The 18500-nt window shown below is 44.6% G+C and overlaps 1 protein-coding gene across 5 annotated transcripts in view; it reads left to right on the top strand.

Moving 5' to 3' along the window:
- The window catches only part of klf12b (Kruppel like factor 12b), a 43404-nt gene that overhangs the window by 11075 nt on the left and 13829 nt on the right, over positions 1-18500 (top strand). For 2 of the 5 annotated variants that reach the window (XR_003750739.1, XM_028990699.1), the window contains exons 1-4: positions 5861-5949; positions 6038-6175; positions 8523-8605; positions 14297-14813. Coding sequence is in view for 4 of the 5 variants with exons in the window: in XM_028990699.1 (XP_028846532.1) it covers positions 6061-6175; positions 8523-8605; positions 14297-14813 (715 nt within the window). In the remaining variant the exon portion in view is untranslated. Of the gene's footprint in view, positions 1-5860; positions 5950-6037; positions 6176-8522; positions 8606-8713; positions 11091-14296; positions 14814-18500 lie in introns of those variants that run through there. The other 3 variants (XM_028990700.1, XM_028990702.1, XM_028990703.1) reach the window with 3 other exon arrangements.

The raw sequence follows: 18500 nt of genomic DNA, 5'->3' as shown, positions 1-18500 counted from the left end.
GACGCCGCGTTTGCAGCCGCTTTGCAGCTGACAGCGATGCCCTCATACAGCCTCTCTTGAGTGGATGCAAATGTCTGGGAGTGATAAGCTCATAGGCTTTATTCACCATTTTATATCGCTAAGGCAGCCCAGATTGCAAATATCACGGATAAATTGACTTTTGCCTGCAAAATATCCCCTCACTCATATCACTCATTTGAGCACACTCTCTACCGATAGCGGGGGTCCCCAATTTTTTTTTTTATTTTTATTTTTTTTTTTATCACCACTTCAGTTCATCCAGCCTCGTTCTTCAGATGTGATAGTGTATATCCATCACATTTACAAACGTAATGGAAGTGACAAGACAACAATTCAATTTACCATGGTTCTGAATGAATGAAATTCATAGCCTCGTATGTGTGTTCATGTGTGTGTGTGTGTGTGTGTGTGTGTGTGTGTATGCGTGCTCTGCAGGAGGAGCGTGGGCTCTCAGAGGTAAAGTCCAGCACAGCGCCTTGAGCCAAACACAGGGAGAATATGCTGGTACTGCACATTCCTCTTGAGCCCAATTCAAAAAATGTCCCAGCAGCGTCCAGACGTCTCAGACCCTGTTGCCTGCCAGGGAAAATGTGCCTTTATGAAATGGAAAGTCTGAAGTCATTCACAGTATGGCAGAAAAGATTTTTTAAAATAAATAAATAAATAAATCCGAAGAGAAACCATCCTGTCCACTGGAGAACATCGATACGGAGACTGGAGCAAGACACATGCAGAAAGAAAAAAAATGTGTGGAAAAATGAACTGCAGAAGTTCAGATGCAGTTCAGACTCAATTTAGCCTGGAAAGTAACACTAGTCATGATAGGGGGGTTTCTCTGTAGATATTTATAGCAAAGACCTAAAACATTTTGTGTAATTTTGCTTGTGAAGTGGGTGGAAGCCAGAGTACATGAATTAAATTCATTAGTGGGGCTTTTGGAATTTTCATGTCCACTGGTCACCCCTGATTGGTACAAAGCGATGGTGAGCGATCATCGTCGATGCCCCAATCCGTTAGACACAAACAGCAATGACTGGATAATGAACGTGAGTGTGCATAAGACATGTGCGCCGAATGTATGAAACACAGGGCTGTGAAGCTGTCCAATTCAACGCTCAACATGGTACCAATTTCCCTCCAGCAGCCCTATTTTTTCATTCTGCTCAGCACATACCCAGGTGTTGCATCCATCTCTGTCTTTCTCTCCTTCATTACCTCACATTTTTACACTCCTCAAACACATATCATTGTTTATGTCCCTTGACTGTAGCCGTGACATGCAGATCATGGGAATCATTCTCTCTTTCCGGGCACTATTTTATGGCTGCCACTGAGCGCAGCACTATGCACTAACTAACTTGTTTGCTTGTGTAGGGTAATGCCAAATGAGGACTTTCAGAAATAGATAACACAAGAAAGGTAACAGGATCTTTAATGATGCTTGCACTTGTGACACATTGACAGACACTGGATAGTGACAGAAGTGTACCTAAGTCATCCAGAAAAGCGAGTCTGAGAGCTGTCAATCATCAGGCTCCTCCCATTTCTAAACTCTATTTATAAAAACATAATCACAGATTGTGTTCTGGGTTAATAATGTGATTGTGTTCTGAAATACTTACACAGCTGCAGGCTGGGCCCTAACAAGTCTGGAGCCCTAGGCAAGATTTTAGGGGGTTCCTCCAGAACGCAGGCAGAACACCGTTTTCTATGCCATCCTGGGTGACACTTGGCGGAGTAAAAAGTGGCATTCAGGGCGTTTTCAGAATAGAATTGTGAACCTTGACTGGGCTCACGATTTGATTCGATTACGATTATTAATGCCTCGATTATCGATGCATCATGATGCATCCCATATTTTTTTTTTTCTGCAGTACTTCACATGATGTTTTCCAATACAAGATGTAAGGCCTCGTTCACCCGAGTGGATGCTTTGATTTGCTTTTGATAAAAAAACAGTCCGCACTGACCTAACTCCACAAACGGCAGGAAGATGCCTGGTTCAAATGTCTGTGATGTCAGGTGAGCTTGGACTGAACGTTTTTCTGCTTATTGGAGCAAATCTAAGCCGTGTAAAAACGCCATTGTGGAGGATCGAACAGCGTTTTTTGCTGTTGCTGTTGGCCCTGTTGGCTTGCTGCAGTGGAGGGTTGGGGGTGGGTGCTGTGTTGGCCTCATAGGAAAGTATCAGAATTACTATTACAACTACAACATAATAGGCTTTGCTTAGCATGTGGGCTTGTTCTTTTTATATTAAGACACATTAATACCAACTTCTTTAAAGAAACAGTTTATATTTATGATATATATATATATTATATTATATTATATTATATTATACACACACACACACTGCCTGTGCCACGGGCCGGCCTTGCACAGCAGCAAAAATGGTATTTGGTTTACATATAAGTGACTAGAAGTTCTTTTCTGCTTGGTTAATTAATTTCTGAGGATGCCTAACCTTACAATAGCAAACAAACCCCACCCCATGCATAGCAATTAGCTCTTAGCAGCGGCTCATTATGTTTTTCAGGCCTCAGAACTGCAGACTAAAGAAACTAAAGGCTGCACGTCCTCTCTCACTCACATCGCTGCCTGACTGGTCACATTTGGTTTTTAGGCCGCAGAAAAAGGAGGAAGTGATAGCGATTCCAACCCGTGGCTGAGCAGCTGGGGTCAGAGGTCGGCCCGTACGTCCGAACATCCTGTAGTTAAACGCACATGTTATCACAGAACATTGTAAAATTATGCTGAATAGCAGATTGTGTTCAGACGCTTCCTGTAAGTGGTGCAGTGTGAGAGGAGGAGCATTATATCAAAAAACTTGGTTCATTTGTTTTGTGGCCGTGGGTTTGTTGGCTTGTTGGCTTGGCTGGACTCCACCTCCTCTCCCCCACACTCCACCCAGCCCTCCTTTCCCTGAATGCTCTGCTGTGTTTTCCCCCTTCGGCCTGTGGCAGCAGGACCAGCCTCTGTGTCACAGATGCACACAGTTGCTCTGGGCACTTAACATGGGAACAAAGCATCGGCACCACCGAGGCCGTCCGTCTGCTGGTGCGCCCTCCATTTCGGAACCTCTCTTGTTCCGTTACTGCAGATCGTTTGCATGTTCCGAAGGCTCGTAATCTAAGAGCGTTTTTTTTTTTCCACCTGCACAAATATCCTTCATTTCTCAAAGTGTTAAAAAAGTACTGTTCTAAAATTAGCATCTCCTGAAAAACGTGACCCGATGGCACTCCGCCTTCCCCCCACATTGGAGTAGATTTTTGCACCCTAACCCCGCCTCCCCATCGGTGACACCTGATTTGTTGAAAAGCGACGTCAGATTAAGTCTGGCGAGAGCGCTTAAAAGAAATTGCACAATGAGGTGGGAGCCAAGTTCCTGTGCGCCGAGTGAAAGCTCTTTAAATCAGTGTGTGGCGAGGTCGGCGTGGGGTCTCGGGAGGTCAGGGTTCTCCGCAGCGGCCTGTCATCTTGTATTGATCCGCTAGTCATTTGTCTGACGTGCTGCCGCTGCCGTGGCGATTGCTTCAGTCAGCACCCATAGTCGTCAGGGAGTTTGGAGCCGTGTTCGTTTTTTTTGGAGTTGGGGGTTGGGGGCGGGCTTTGGCCGCACCCCCCGCCGCTGCCGGTCGGAATTGAATCCCGGTCCGGTCCCCCCACACCCCCCACCCCGCCGCGCCGTTTCCATTTGAATTGGCCTCATTCTTCTCGTGGCCCCTGTCCCGGGGGACGGCTCCAGCGGTGCATGGCAATGAGATGCCTGAACACTCGACTGCCCCCCTCTCACACCTGGGATCAGCATTTCATTTCAGGGCCCGGCGAATGGAAAGGTGATCTTAATCTCTCCACTCCCTTCCCTTTTCTCCTCCTCATCTCCCTCCCCGATTCACTCGTCACGGAGACGGCCGTGCCCAGGAAGGGCGGGCCGCCTTCTTGCTCTTCTGGGACGCCCGGGGGAAGTCGCGCCGCTTCTAGACCCACACTTACAATCATTATCCCTGGTGCTCGCCACTCTGCTTTTTTCCCTGCTTCATAATTCAAATTTTCTATGTGGTCAGATGAGATTGGCGACAGCTGGTCATTACAAATGGCCAACACTCTCGAGGCACTTCTCCGGTTTTAGTGTGTAATTTAATTTTTATGTTCCAGTAAACAAAAGCGGGCTTTGTTCTTTAAAGCCAAGTGAGTAACCTTCAACTCATTATATTTTGCTGGTTTGTGTATGCTGGAGTCAATATTCTTATTCTTTTTAAAGTAAAAACTTTTGAAGGGAGTCATAAATGAATCACCGTCGTAACGTTTTATTAGTGTTTATAACTGACTAATATTACACTGCTAGAATTAAAGATATACAGTGTACTCGGCCAATCTTGGCAGTGACAGTGCGGCGAATTCTTTGATGCTCATCTGAAAACGGTGCGCATTCGGCGGTCGTTAACCGAGCCCACAAATGTTAACTGTGGATATTGATTTCCCATTTGGGAAGCTTTTCTCTTCAGCTGCTTAAGAAAGTTATTTAGAGAAGCAGATATCCTTCAGGAGTGAACCCGTCCGCTGCTCATTATTAACCTGCGTTATTAACCTCCACAGGTACGTGTGTCCGGGCGTGATTTGTCAATGTTTACTACACATGCTGGATATATCAAACATGATAGCTTGTGCAAATATACTAAGCAAGATTTTTTAAATAATATATACACTACTTATCAGTTGTCCCACTACTGGCCGCAACCAACCCAAATGAGCATCTCCGACTGATTAAATAATGGTTTGACATGCTAGTCAGATAGTTTGGTAGAGGTAGATTTGTTTATTAAGTCTTTCAACTTGTATGCTAAAAATCTTTAATATTGCACATCACTTTCATTCCAACCCCCTTCATGCCCTTCTTGAAGCACTTGCACCTAGATACTTTAATCGACACCATCTGTATAGAATGGATTCAGACACAGGCTATGTTTCTAGCCGTTCTACCTGTCTTTAAAGGTATCCTCTGGTCGACTCGCCTGGAGTTCCCATGAACACCATGTCTTCAATATTATTCATTTAAAGTCTATGTAGCTTCTTAATATAAACAGCAAATATTGCAGCTTTTCATACTATTGTATATCACATTTACACCTGGCTTAGAGGTATTCTATAATGCAGGCTTTTAAATATGAATTTTTGAATGCAACATGGTTTCTAACTGTTATAACCCCTTTATTACAAGTGAATTTACATTAAAATACAAAATTGTATTGCATTTGGTGATACTATATGGATGTTTTATGATATTAAAATAATGATATTATATCTACATATATTGCTTAGTGATAAATACTAGACATCATGTCTGACTGCTGGGGGTCATTGTCCAGTGGCTATGTGGAAACTCCAATCCCAGCTTCAGGCCCCACCTATGGTTACCAAGGCAACATTATCTCAGTCCACACATGCCTAAAGCCTAGGACATTCTGGTCACAATTCCACCGCGGCAAGATTAGCAGCAAAAATTGCTTGAAATCTATCCATGGACCAAGGCACAGTATGTGTGTGTTTGTGTGTGTATATATTCTTTTTTTTGTTGTAGTTTTTGTGGTTTTTGTGGTTGCGTGTTGCGGCCCTCATTCATGAAAGCAGGCTGGAGTGAGTGGTGACTGGAGATGTGGAGTGTGGTTCCTCATTTCCTGTGGGCCGTGCCGACGACGGGAGTGTAATGGAGATGTTTAGAGCATATCTGCTCTGCTTGCATTCCTCCATGTGCTGCTGCTAAAATAATAAGAGTGCAGGTTACCTCAGGACGTCCAGTCCAGGGAGGCTCGCGCTGTTGCAGTTGGCTTTCTCCCACTCAGGAAAGGTACAGCTGCCCCCTTATCACCCTCTATGCGGGTTTGGGGGGCATGGTTGTCATGTGACACAGCTCAATTCACAGTAAGAGCGGTGCGTATCTCACCGCAACCGCCGCAATTCCTTCTCCAGACTCGCCACAGATGACACGTCACTCATGTGCCGTGCGTTTTCCCCACAGAAGGGCACTGTGACCAGATTTATATGGCGGCAACGCGTGTGTTTGGCGATGCACCTGCGGGGGGACTAAACCCGCCCAAATTGGGCAGATGGAGGAGACGGAGAACGAGTTTATCTCCTGCCCGTCCCCGCGATCAAGGTACTGTATTAGTGTCTAATCGGATGCAGGCAGTTCATTAGACCCTATCTTCGGTGGCAAGTCCTCTTTTGTTGAAAAAAAAGCTGCTACTTTCAATTTTATATACATGTAAAATGATAAAAAATTATACAATAAAAACCAGGGGGGCTGTGCGGACTCCAGAGAGGAGAGCCCCCGACTTTGTTCGAGCATAAACCCGCCTCGGGGAAGTTTTCATAGAGAATTGGATGTGCAAGAAGACATTTTTCTTTCTTGTGTGGATATTCGGGGGAGGGAAATGTCATGGGCTTCTTCCACTCCCTGATAGCAGAGGAAGCTGAGGGGGAGTGGGACGAGGGGGGGGCGTGTTGTCTGCGTGGCGGTTCTGGTGGTTGTGTCCTGCCCCGCAGCCATTCACTGGGTCACCTGGGTAATAGTGTACATGCTGTCTTATCTGTGAACGGAGGAAATGGTTGGGGGTGGATTATGCAAGGAGCAAGGGGATTGTGGAAACTGCTGCCCGCATGTAGTTACTAAAACGCTCCATTTAATTGACCGCGGTTGGAGTTTTACTTTTTTTAATGTGCTATAAAGCAGGGCTGGGCATTATATCAGTGTCTCATGCATTTTGAAACTAATCTTTTCAGACCAAACATGACAAGTGCCATTGTCCTTCTTTCTGAATATACGCATTAATTCTTAACGAGGCAAGTCAATTATGTGGTAAATTATGCCAGCACATACAGTTGGGATAAAAAAAAGAAGTAAAAACTGTTAATGCCGCCTATTAAATGCATGATAATATCACAATAACAGTTTATTATTGACATTTCCCAGGATTTAATAGGCCAAGGGCAGTCCACTTTTCACAATTAGCATGCAGTTCGCATGGTGATGTGGAGTACAAAAAAATTACAGCTTTCGTCACGTTTTATATTAGATATGAGTCAACACCTGGCAACAACACCTGACATGTTGTCTTTAAACAGTAGCACTGGATCATTATAGTCAGAAAAATGTCATGTTATTTTGTCATGACATGTGCTGTATGACAATCATGATGAATGTTCAGTTCTTGTTTCATTAACTACAAACTATGACTGGCAGTTCAGGTGTTTCTCTCTCTCTCTCTCTCTCTCTCTCTCTATGTCTCTCTCTCTCTCTCTCTCTCTCTCTCTCTCCTCTCTCTCTCTCTCTATATATATATATATATATATATATATATATATATATATATATGTATATATGTATATATGTGTATATATATATATATATAGAGGTTGAGTCAAGATGCTGCAGTGGCCCCTGTAAAGATGTACTGCGCATTAACTGATTCCCATAATGACGTCACACTGCTGGGTCTATTGGCGTTGTCACAGGGGGAATTCGATGACGTACTTGCAGACATACTATGGGCGTGGGCATAAGCCGTCGTACCGGTAGAGGGCACTGGGCGAGCGGGGCAGGAGGTCCGGGGGCGCCTGTCCGGCGAGGAATGAGGACGCAATGGATGCGCTGCGACGCAGCGGGGAGTCAGTTCGGGATCTTTGGGAAGGACCGGGGCAGAGGAGAACCGGAAGACGGCGGGTTTCAGGATGGTCTGGGATCTTGGACTGGACGGGAGTAGGTCTTGGGCGGCAGGAAGGTAGGGGAGCATGGAATCCCGTCTTAACCGATGGGTCAGGTAGGTTCAAGGTCAGGGGCAGGCAGAGGTTGTAGCCAGGAAGTTCTGGTCAGGGTTCCTTTCGTGGTTTCCAGGGGATCAGGCAATTCTCGAAGTCGTGGGCAGGCGAAGGTCAGGGTGGTAGTAGCCTAGTGGGTAACACACTCGCCTTTGAACCAGAAGAATCCCACTTACTACCATTGTGTCCCTGAGCAAGACACTTAACCCTAAATTGCTCCAGGGAGACTGTCCCTGTAATACTGATTGTAAGTCGCTCTGGATAAGGGCGTCTGATAAATGCTGTAAATGTAAATGTAAATGTAAGGTCGTATTTCAGAAATCACAATTATCTTAGGTCGTGGGTGAGAGAGCTAGCGTCTCTGGCGAGTAAACTCATACAAAGAGCGGGCGTGTCTCCTTGGGGTTACCTCACTTTTATACTTGCCACCGCCCGCTTCCATTTCCTCTTCCGGGTTGTCGTCTCCCAGGCTGGTGAGGCGCCCTCTAGCGGGCTGGAGGCGCGTTGGCCATGACAGCTGTCTATGTATTTGTTTCTCTGGTGTTTTGTTCATGTTCGCTATGTGAAAGGTGATCAAACGAAAACAAAACAAAATGAAAAAAAATTTGCTTAGTCATGATAAAGTCAGCATGGCTGCTCCGTGTGCCTCACACCTTCTCCTCCCTGTCTGTCTCTCCCCCACACAGACGCCACCAATAACAGGATGTTAATGCTGGATGGAATGCCTGCCGTCCGAGTCAAAGCAGAACCTCTGGAATCTGAGCGAGGGGTAAGGGCGCAGTTGTTTTTCCCGACAATTGCAACGCCGCACGCCCCAACCCCCACCCCTTTCCTCCAACCCAACCTACACTGCTATGACACCCCTAATTACTCCCAGGCGTGGAGGGCCGGGGCTCGGAGCGCAGCCGTGACGGGGGAGGCAGTGGAGGGCCACAGCTGGATGGGGGAATGATCACAGGGCTCTCAATCAGGCCAGTGCAGCCAGGGCGGCCATCTTGGCAGGGCAGAGGCACAGATGCATGGAGACACTGCTCAAGGGAGACAGCCTGCTCTCTTTCTCTCTCTCTCTCTCTCTCTCTCTCTCTCTCTCTGTCTCTTCACTTCTGTTTTCCCTCTCTGTGTATCTATCTCTCTTTCCACAGCTCTCTTTCTTTCTCGTTCGCCCGCCATGGTTCACTAGACGCCATGGTTCATTTATGTAACGCTTTCCACCACTTGACCACACCTACATCTATAGCCCTGCTGCAAACACCGGCTTGGCACTGTATCTGCAGTAATGAAGAATCACGCATTCAAAACATTGCCCACTAGGCAAGACAATTGTTACTCAGTACCACATTTTGGTTGCCCACAGATGAAGTATTTATTTACAGCATTTATAAGTAAATAGCATTTGAAGTAATTTTATCACAATGGCTGGACAGGGCAGGAAAGAAGACGTAATCACTGATCCAAAAAACAGGGCTTTTTCTGAAATATGACACAGGCATTTACACACAGGACAATGTAAAATACAATGACTCAATGAGGACTAGACACAATGAGGATACATTTATATACTTAGTATCAGGTAGACACAATCAGGGCATCAGGAACACAAACAGTCAACACGAAACTCCAGAACTGGGTCAGAACCACAAAGTTAGACCAAGTTTTTATAGTCATGTTTTATCACTATATAGTGATCATACATTGTTATGTACTTTAAGTGACTGTCAGATACAGAGACATACTAATCTCAAAGTAGAATAAGGTGAATAATGCATTTTTGGAAATTCATCCAGAATGCTAAACTTTCATACATGCCATATTCATTACACGAAAAAGGGAAATCATTTTGATGATTCCAGTGATTATATTACTGGTCATTGTATTACTCAATAAATAAATCATTTTTGAATGTAAGTGCAAAATCTTTTTATATGATGCCTAGATTATGTGTGTAAATCATTAATACTAAAGTATATTATTGTCATATCACACAAGTATACATACATTTTCCTCAAGAGTTAGTCATCTACGTTGGTTCCCTCTTTCCGTATTTTTCCACAATTGAAAAGAGCATCAGAAGCTTCGCTGCTTTGTAATGGCTTCATACGTGAAGTGGGTGGGTGCCAGTGGTCCAGCAGGGCCTGTCTGTAGCTCTTATCTCAGCCCGGTGCATGTGCTCTGCGTTCACTCCAGGCTAATGTCTTCCGATTGGGGCGGTTATCCATATGTGTAACAATGTCGCTCAACAGCAGGGTGCCCACACGGCCGAGCTTTGAAGTGTGTTGCTCTGGAGAGTTTTAAACGGCGCGCTCCTCCTCTCCAAATGTGGCGAATTTGCGTGGCCGCGGGCCAGAGCCTTGCTGGAAATGGTGCGGCCCGTCAGAGATTTTAAGTCTGTTCGGAAAATAAGGCCCCCGCTAGCCAGGCTCCCCAAATAAAGTGATTGTCATCATGCTGCAGGGGAAGGCAGCAGAGCAGAAAGGGCGTGCCTGAAAGTGAGGGTGAGTGCGGTCAAGCTCTGGAAACATTTGCTATTTTCTGCCAAAAAATGACGTGAAAGAGATCTAATTTCATATGCAAATTCAATGTTTTTCCCCCATCAATTTTCTTTTAATTGAACCAACTGTTTCTTTCAAGCGAAAGGAGTTCCACTCATTGTGGTTCTTCGATTTGTCAGCTGAGCCACTATCACCTGCTGCCTGAGAGAGATGAGAAATCAGACAGATTTCTCCCACAAACAAGGAGGAGCTGAGAGAACAGAGAGGACTTAAGAAAGAGGAAGGTCTCCAGAGGCCCGGCAGCCTTGGGCTCAACCTCCCTCTGTCCACGTACACCACGAGCCTGTACACATAATAAGTAATAAACTCGTACTTCTTAACCCAGTTTGTGGCGTGAAATTCAGCAGCCAGCGGGCGTGAGTGGGCTCTCACGTCACTGTCAGGTGAGCCGCTGAAACCCACATTCCTCTGGTGCAACACACAGAAAGAATCAAACTGATTTGGTACGAATTCTGCTACTAGATTCAGTTTGGTTACTTTAACATGCCTCTCTTACTGTACTGTGCTTTCTGAGGGGTCTTGGTTAAGGCCATCTTAAAAAGAAAGGAGGGTATGGATAATATAAATATTACCTATTTAGCAGCTCATTTGCCACAGTCTGCTTTAATACAGGATCAAGTCTTCTTAAAAGAAGAGTTACCTGATTTTACCTGCTGTTATGCCATCTGGCTTCTGAGACAGCGCTGCTCCAGAAGTCAGTTTACGGTAATTCATTTTCCAGAAGTCCATTTACAAGGTTTTTATGACAAGAATAATCATCTGTTTTTATAGGACAGATATTGTGCAGCCCTACAGGCCACTGTATTGCCGATGTACTTCACTACAATCCATCCATGTTAACCTGCTGGGTATTTTCTCTGCATATAGATATGCATTGTGATTCATTAATAATTTTTAATTGTTGTAATAGTGAAAATGTATCACTATCAATATGATCACTAAAATGTACTGAATTTATAACTGGATTTACTAATATAACACAGAATTTTCACATCAAGGTGTCGTTATAAATTGTAGTAATCAATTGTAAAATTCCTAAATTTACACAGTCCTATCATAATTTTCAGGTCATTGCACAAATACAGGCGTGACCAAAAATTTGGAGAATGACACAAAGTCTTTCACAAAGTCTGCTGCTTCTGTTTTTATTATGGCAATTTGCATACTCCAGAATGTTATGAAGAGTGATCAGATGCATTGCAAATTCCCTCTTTGTCATGAAAATGAACTTAATCCTACCCCAACAAAAATGCTTGAAATTATTGTTCTTCCTCTGTTAACCATGGTTACTTGCAAGGAAACACGTGCAGTCACGACTGTGTTGCATAAAATGGCTTCACAGGCAAGGATATTGCTGCTACTAATATTGTACCTAAATCAACCATTTATCGGTTCATCAATAACTTAGAGTTGAGAGGTTCAAGTGTTGTGAAGAAGGCTTCAGGGTGCCCAAGAAAGTCCATCAAGGGCCAGGACTGTCTCCTAAATATGATTCAGCTGCGGGATCGGGGTTCAACCAGTGCAGATCTTGTTCAGGAATGGCGGCAGGTGGGTGTGAGGGCATCTGCACACAGAGTGAGGCCAAGCCTTTTGGAGGATGGCCTGGTGTCTCCTCTCCACTTCTCTCCAAGGAGAACATCAAGGACAGACTGATTCTGTGTCAGACTCACGGCCGTTGGGCGCACAAGCATGATGTGGTGCGAGACTCAAAGTCGGGGACAGAAGATCGGGTCGGCAACATCGGGGACGAAGAAGAACAGAGGGGTAGTCCAGGATGTCAGGAAAAACGGGCAGTCGGCTCGAGATGTGATCTATCCAAAAAAGGCTTACAAATACAGGAATAACCGTATGGGCATATGTTTTGTTTTTGTTTGGTTGTGTTTTTATTTTATTGTGTTTGTCGTCCGGCCCGAGGAGCTCTTCTGGGTGGCCGGGGTCGAGGTTGCCTTCTGGTGGTCTTGCGGAGGGCTTGTGAAGAACAGTTTGGTGATGAACTATGCCTTTTCCATCATGACAGAGCACCGTGCCCAAGGCTCGGGGAACCAAACATTGATATTTTTATCCAATCGAGAATTTGTGGTCAATCCTTGAGAGATGGGTGAGCAACAAGCTTTGTGAAAACCAATATTTTTGTCATTCTCAAAACTGTACATCTAACAGCCCAGTCACATGTGAATAGGCGGTTGAGGCAAATTAGTCTTTTACCAGAATGGGGGTGTTGACAAATGTGGATCTAATCTAAAATAGTTAGAGCCTTCTCTCAATTCCACACAAGCTCATTACACTCGCGCTAATTGACAGCTATGCAAATGGGGTAAAAAAAGTCACTCGTTAGGTTTGATTACTAGCTGTCCCAAATTGCCTGCGATGCAGGAAGTGTTTTGCGCAAGGCCTGATTAAGAGCTGTATCTTGAAGTGCACGTAGGCCGAGTCAATCAACTGCCAATGAATGAAACAATGCTTTTTTTGGGTCTTTTTTTGGGAATGCAAAGGTCTTTTGTGTTTTTAATCGAGCTCCCATCATTAACTCAGCTTTGTTGGGGGACACAACCAGGAGCACGGTTCACTTTGTTCACTTTGTAATTCCCATGTCGTGTTATTGTGGCCGTAACCTTGAGGTTATGACTCCTGAACTGTGACCGTGCCCTTTGACCTCCCCCCACTTCGCCCAGCCTGGGTTGTGGTGGTGACATTTGTCGCTAATGGCGCTTTGTTTCCGTCTCCGGGGCAGCTTTATTGTGCTGCTGATTCATGGGAATGTAACATTTCCTGTGAGTGCAGAATGGTCTGCACAAGTCTGGGTATAAAAATAGTTCTTGCGTATGTGTATATAAAAATGAAGTCATTCGGCAGACGAAGCCGTTCAGTGTACTTTATCGGCACAAACACCAGCCTACAAACACAGCAGCCAGCCACCAAACAAAATAAATGCATTTTCTTGAACTTGCCTGCAGTCATAGTGGCCTTCTGGGCAACACCTTGTCTATGAACCACAAGATCACAAAGTCACGGATCACAAAATCATTGTGTATCTGAGCAAGACACTTAACCTTGAACTATCTCTTTGGATAAAGACGTCTGATAAATGCTGTAAGGCTAAATGTAAATTCATTGTGACTAATCACCTATTTGAGGGACATGTGGCCTTTGAACAAATAAATGCAAGAGGAATCCCAGTTTATTAATATGTCATCTTGAATTTAATGTCTTCTGTGGTGCAAAAAAAACCTTATTTGAAACACCGAGTGAAACAATCCAAGTACGGCTGACCCTATCAACGCTACTTTTTGCTTACTTTTTATTACCAGTATAAACCTCCTAAAAAAACACTTTTCAATAATAAAAAAAATAAACGTTTATGTGAACCTTTTTTTATTTGATTGTAAGTAATACTCTTTAACACAGTGGTCTCCCTTCATTGCTGCACTGAGGGGTCTTTTCGTTTTTTGAACAAAACCTTGGTCAGACAAAGCCTTGAGTAACTCACAAACACAACCAGCAAGCCACCCGTGCCGGTCCTGAGGGACACGTGACAGTGTAAAGCAGGTCAGGAAATTGGGCCCATATGATGTTTTCCCAACATCAGAAGAGAGATTTCGTGGAGATATAAGTGGAGCCAGGAGGGATGAGTTCCTGTGGGAGTTTTGAGAGGCGGGGGGGAACAGGCGGACACACTCCCGCCTTATCGCCCAGCATGCCAACACAGCCACTTGTACACAACTGGTGCCATGCAGGGCGACCAACAATGCAGCGTTCTTTCAAAAGAAACATTTGTTGTGTGTGTGTGTATATAGTTTCAATTAATAACATCTGAAATACCTCTCAGCCTTTTCCGTTCACAGAATTGGCAATTTGATATTGTTTTATTTGTGGCTGTAGTTCAGAGCTTGTGTGTCTCCTTGTCTCTGCAGTCCCCAAAGGTGCACAGTTATCCTGATATGGAGACGGTGCCCCTCCTGCTGAGCAAAGTGAAGTCCGAGCCTCCAGAAGACCTCCTCTCCTCAGACCCGTTTCAGACACAGACCGAGCCAGTGGACCTGTCCATCAACAAGGCCAGGCCGTCCCCGCCGTCCGCCTCGCCCATCACCTCCGCCTTCTCTCCGTCCTCCTTGTCCTCCTCCTCTTCGTCATCTTCGTCCTCACCGTCCGTCATCACCTCTGTGTCCTCAGCCATTTCGGCGGCCATGCCCTCGGTGTTGACACCGGGGCCACTGGTGCCCTCGCACTCGGGGGTCAGAGGAGGACAGTTTTTGCACATCATCCACCCCGTGCCCCCCTCCAGCCCCGGAAAGGGTCCCGGCCACGTCCACCGGATCCCTGTGGTGGTCCAGTCGCTGCCCCTCATGTACACGGCGGTTCGCTCCCCGACCCACATCAACAACACCATCATGTTGCCCCTGCTGGATGAGGCCAAGAGCCTGAGTAGAGGTGAGTCCTGCTTTAACTTCACCCAGGAGAATAATATTTTGAAGCCAAGACCCTTTTCTTGTTCTGGGTCAGTTGTCCTGTTTGAGATAACTCATCAGACAAAATTATCCATATTACCGATTAGAACACTTTCAAATTTTGTCGGTATTGCATGGATCATCAGGGTCTCCAGACAAATTCTAAGAAATGTCAAAATTCATGAATATGGACAATGTCATCATGTACTAACCTAGGAGTGGCGATGGTGCCACTATGATGGCCTCTATTTGAATATCATTACACCTAATTACATTCTCCGTGCTCTTTTGTCAGAATACGATAAATGAACAGTTTCTTTGTAGGGCTTGTTAAAGTAGGGTGGTAGTAGCCTAGTTAGCAACAGAACCATGAACCAGATGACTGCAAAGTCACTACCACTGTGTTCCTGAGCAAGACACTGTCCCTGTAACTACTGATTGTAAGGGCATCTAAATATCATAAATGTTGCTGCACCAACCTTATTTCCATGCCTAAAATGTGTTTAAAATAAAATATCACACTCAAAGTTGTGTTTTACCTTTAAATGTCGGCCTTTGGTGCAACCACCACTGCCACTATTGGACTGTATAGAACTCCTTTGTAATTAGACTTTAATATATATGTAATGATTACAAATAATATAGCTGTTTTAAGAATATTGGCAACCTTTTTTAAATAAATGCACAATTTTCATTAATAGGAAAATAAATACTTAAAGATCGCTACAGTTTGACACATCAGCCTCTTGTAGCCCAGAGACGTTGGTGCACATGAATTTCTGCTCGTTTAAAGTTTCAGGTTTGGAGGTGAAGTCCTTGTGCCACGTTATGCTCCAGGTTGCATGGACCATCATGTGTGGTCTTCAATTTGCAATCGCTTCCTCGCATCTTCCGCATCTTGTATCTTTTGTGAAAAAGAAGTCATGCTTTGGGTGTTCCTCTCAGCTGTTAACCAAGCAGCACAAGGGAGCAGTTGGGTGTTTATCTTCAGATTTGTGTCACTCCCAAATGGTCAAACAGGGAGACACAGGGTCTTTTATTTTTTTAATGATGGGTGTCGTCGTCTGCAGCGGGGGGTGTGGGAGATGAAGGAAAACAAAGTTTGCGTAATCGGGCGGGGCGGATACAGAAGATGGGTGGCAGCGAGAACACTCCGGCACTCAGGAGCGGAGTGTGGACCCCGCCCTGTCGTGGTTTACAGCCCGGCCTGAGGAAGCGGCTCGGGGATGGGTGGGGCTGCGCACTGGAGCTACGGTCACATGGCTGCCTGATGTCAGCCTGTTCGCCGCCACTGACCCTCATGTCGCTCTAATTAGACCTGGAACTGCTCTTCCCACCCCCAGTGGTCTGAATTGCTCTTCTGAATTGTAATGCATGGACCTATTTATTTTTTGGTAAAATGTTGGCTTTGAGTGCCAACAAACAAACAAGCGAACAGACAAAGCTTCCAGTTCGTCCGTAGACCTCATAATGGTTTGTTTCGTCTGATTTAGGCTGATTTCTGAGGACATTTGTGGACTTGACGTCCATGTCAGATACACAGATCATTAATCCTACATGAGAGTGACAGCTGAATACCTCTAGGATCCTCTGTATATAATGGTGCACAAACACACACACACACACACACACACACACACTCACACTCACAGGTTGGCCATCCTTTTCCAGGGGGCGTGTGCCCTTCTCTTCAGCTCTGTCTCCGGTAAGGTTTCCATGGAAACAGGCTTTGGCTGGAAACAACAGGAGAAAGAAATCATGGGGTTTGTCTACCTCTTTTGAACTCCTCTTTTGTCTCTGGCTGCGTTTAAAAGCAAATGCTGCTGAAAAACAATCGGGCGAATTCAACCTCGCGTTTTCCCCCGCACAAGACATTTTTACAGGCTGGTTAAGTTCATGTGAAAATGACGAATCGCCACATATACTCAACGTCCATATTACCAAAAACAAGTGTTCTACAAAGTACCTGCTGGCTCAAATTTATATAGGAATTCATGTTAATACTGCCGCCGCTGTTAAAATTAGGTTAGCTGTATCACACACACTGTTGACATTAGACTTGAGTGTAATGATATTAGGTAATAAAATGGAAGAACACATAGTTCTTGTCAGATCAAATTTGCCCTCACATATTACCGGATAACAGTGAAACTGTAAGATTTTGTTTTCTCTTCTGTAGCTTGCATGTTTAGATTTGTCTGCGCAGTTGAGGAAGTTTATTGAGACCAAATTGCTCCAGGCGGCCGTAAAAGCACTCGGCAGATCTTTAACTGGCGGGGTTCATGCCGTTATGACAATTATTTTAGCGTTTCCGTGAGACTGCAGTTCACAGCCATCATAAAACCAGGAGTCTACAGGATGAGGTGAGGGTCAGCGGAATGTATGCTGCAATAAAAAAAAATGAACAAAATGTAATGCAGTGTGTTCATGCTGCACATAAATGTGGGTACATGTTATTTGGTAAATAAATACATAGTACTACACTTTGTTATAGGGTATGTTTCACTGCCCATAATGGCCAAGCTAGATGTAAAACGTAACTGTGATATGAACTGTTAGTGTGTTATCTGTAGATATTTATGACATAATTGGTCTAGTCTTCGTACAAATTGATAATCTGTGAAGTCAATTTCAGACAATTTTACTTTCAAGCAAAATATTCAAAATACTTGCATTTAAAAATTTTGCAACCTGCCAGCTCTGTGCGTTATTTTTTATTTCTTTTTGCTGGCCTGGATGTTATTTAGGGAGAACTTGGAGATACGTGGTCCTTGTGCTAATTAGCACTGAAACCCATTGATTGGTTTTTGCTCTGTGAGACGGGTTGAATTTGACCTCTCACACCAGCCAGCCCACATGCGCACTCTTTAGGCGGCATTGTCCAAATCTGAAAAAGCAGAGACTTCATTTACAGTCATGCTTTCTTTATGCTGAAAAGTTCCACAAAATGGGAAGCGGCTCATTTCCACAAAGTCAATGATTTTCTCAAATCATCTCAGTTACGCCTGCTCTGGTCTGAGCCCATTGTATGTCGTCCTCATAATAACACAGAAATCTGGATTTATCACTGCCTGGTTCCACCCAGCAGATAAACTAGGGGTTGTGTTGTGCTCTGCCTGGGTGTGGGTGCTTGGGTGGGGGTAGGAACACTGTGTGTGTGTGTGTGTGTGTGTGTGTGTGTGTTTATAAGTGTGATAATGGAGGAACAGGCTCTGGTTCTGACATGTGTATAGGGGAACAATGCTGTCTCTGGCTGATAGTGAGGCAGGACTCACAGAAGAAACACCCCGAGGCCAACCCACCATCACACAGGCAACACACACACAAAGTAGTAATTTTATGGCATAAATGTGTCATATTTATGACTTGAAATAATTAACAGTGTTACCTAAATACTATATGAACATTTTTAAAAATATATTTTTGAAATAAATAAAAAAAGGAAGCACAGTTTTAGAAGTACACACGTATTGTTTGGGGATATCTTGCAGGTCCCTACAATGTACGTGTCTGTTTTTCTGACAGTGTGAAGACAGTTTGGTCACACAGGTGCCTTAACACCCACATACAGTAAGACACACATTTTACACACACACATCTTCTCTGTTTGCACACTTGTGCTGTAATAGTACTTAGACTAAGACATAATTAAATTCACTAAAGATCCAGG

This window comes from Denticeps clupeoides, chromosome 9 (genome assembly GCF_900700375.1).
Source record: "Denticeps clupeoides chromosome 9, fDenClu1.1, whole genome shotgun sequence".
NCBI lineage: Eukaryota > Metazoa > Chordata > Actinopteri > Clupeiformes > Denticipitidae > Denticeps > Denticeps clupeoides.
This window is presented reverse-complemented; position numbering and strand designations above follow the sequence as displayed.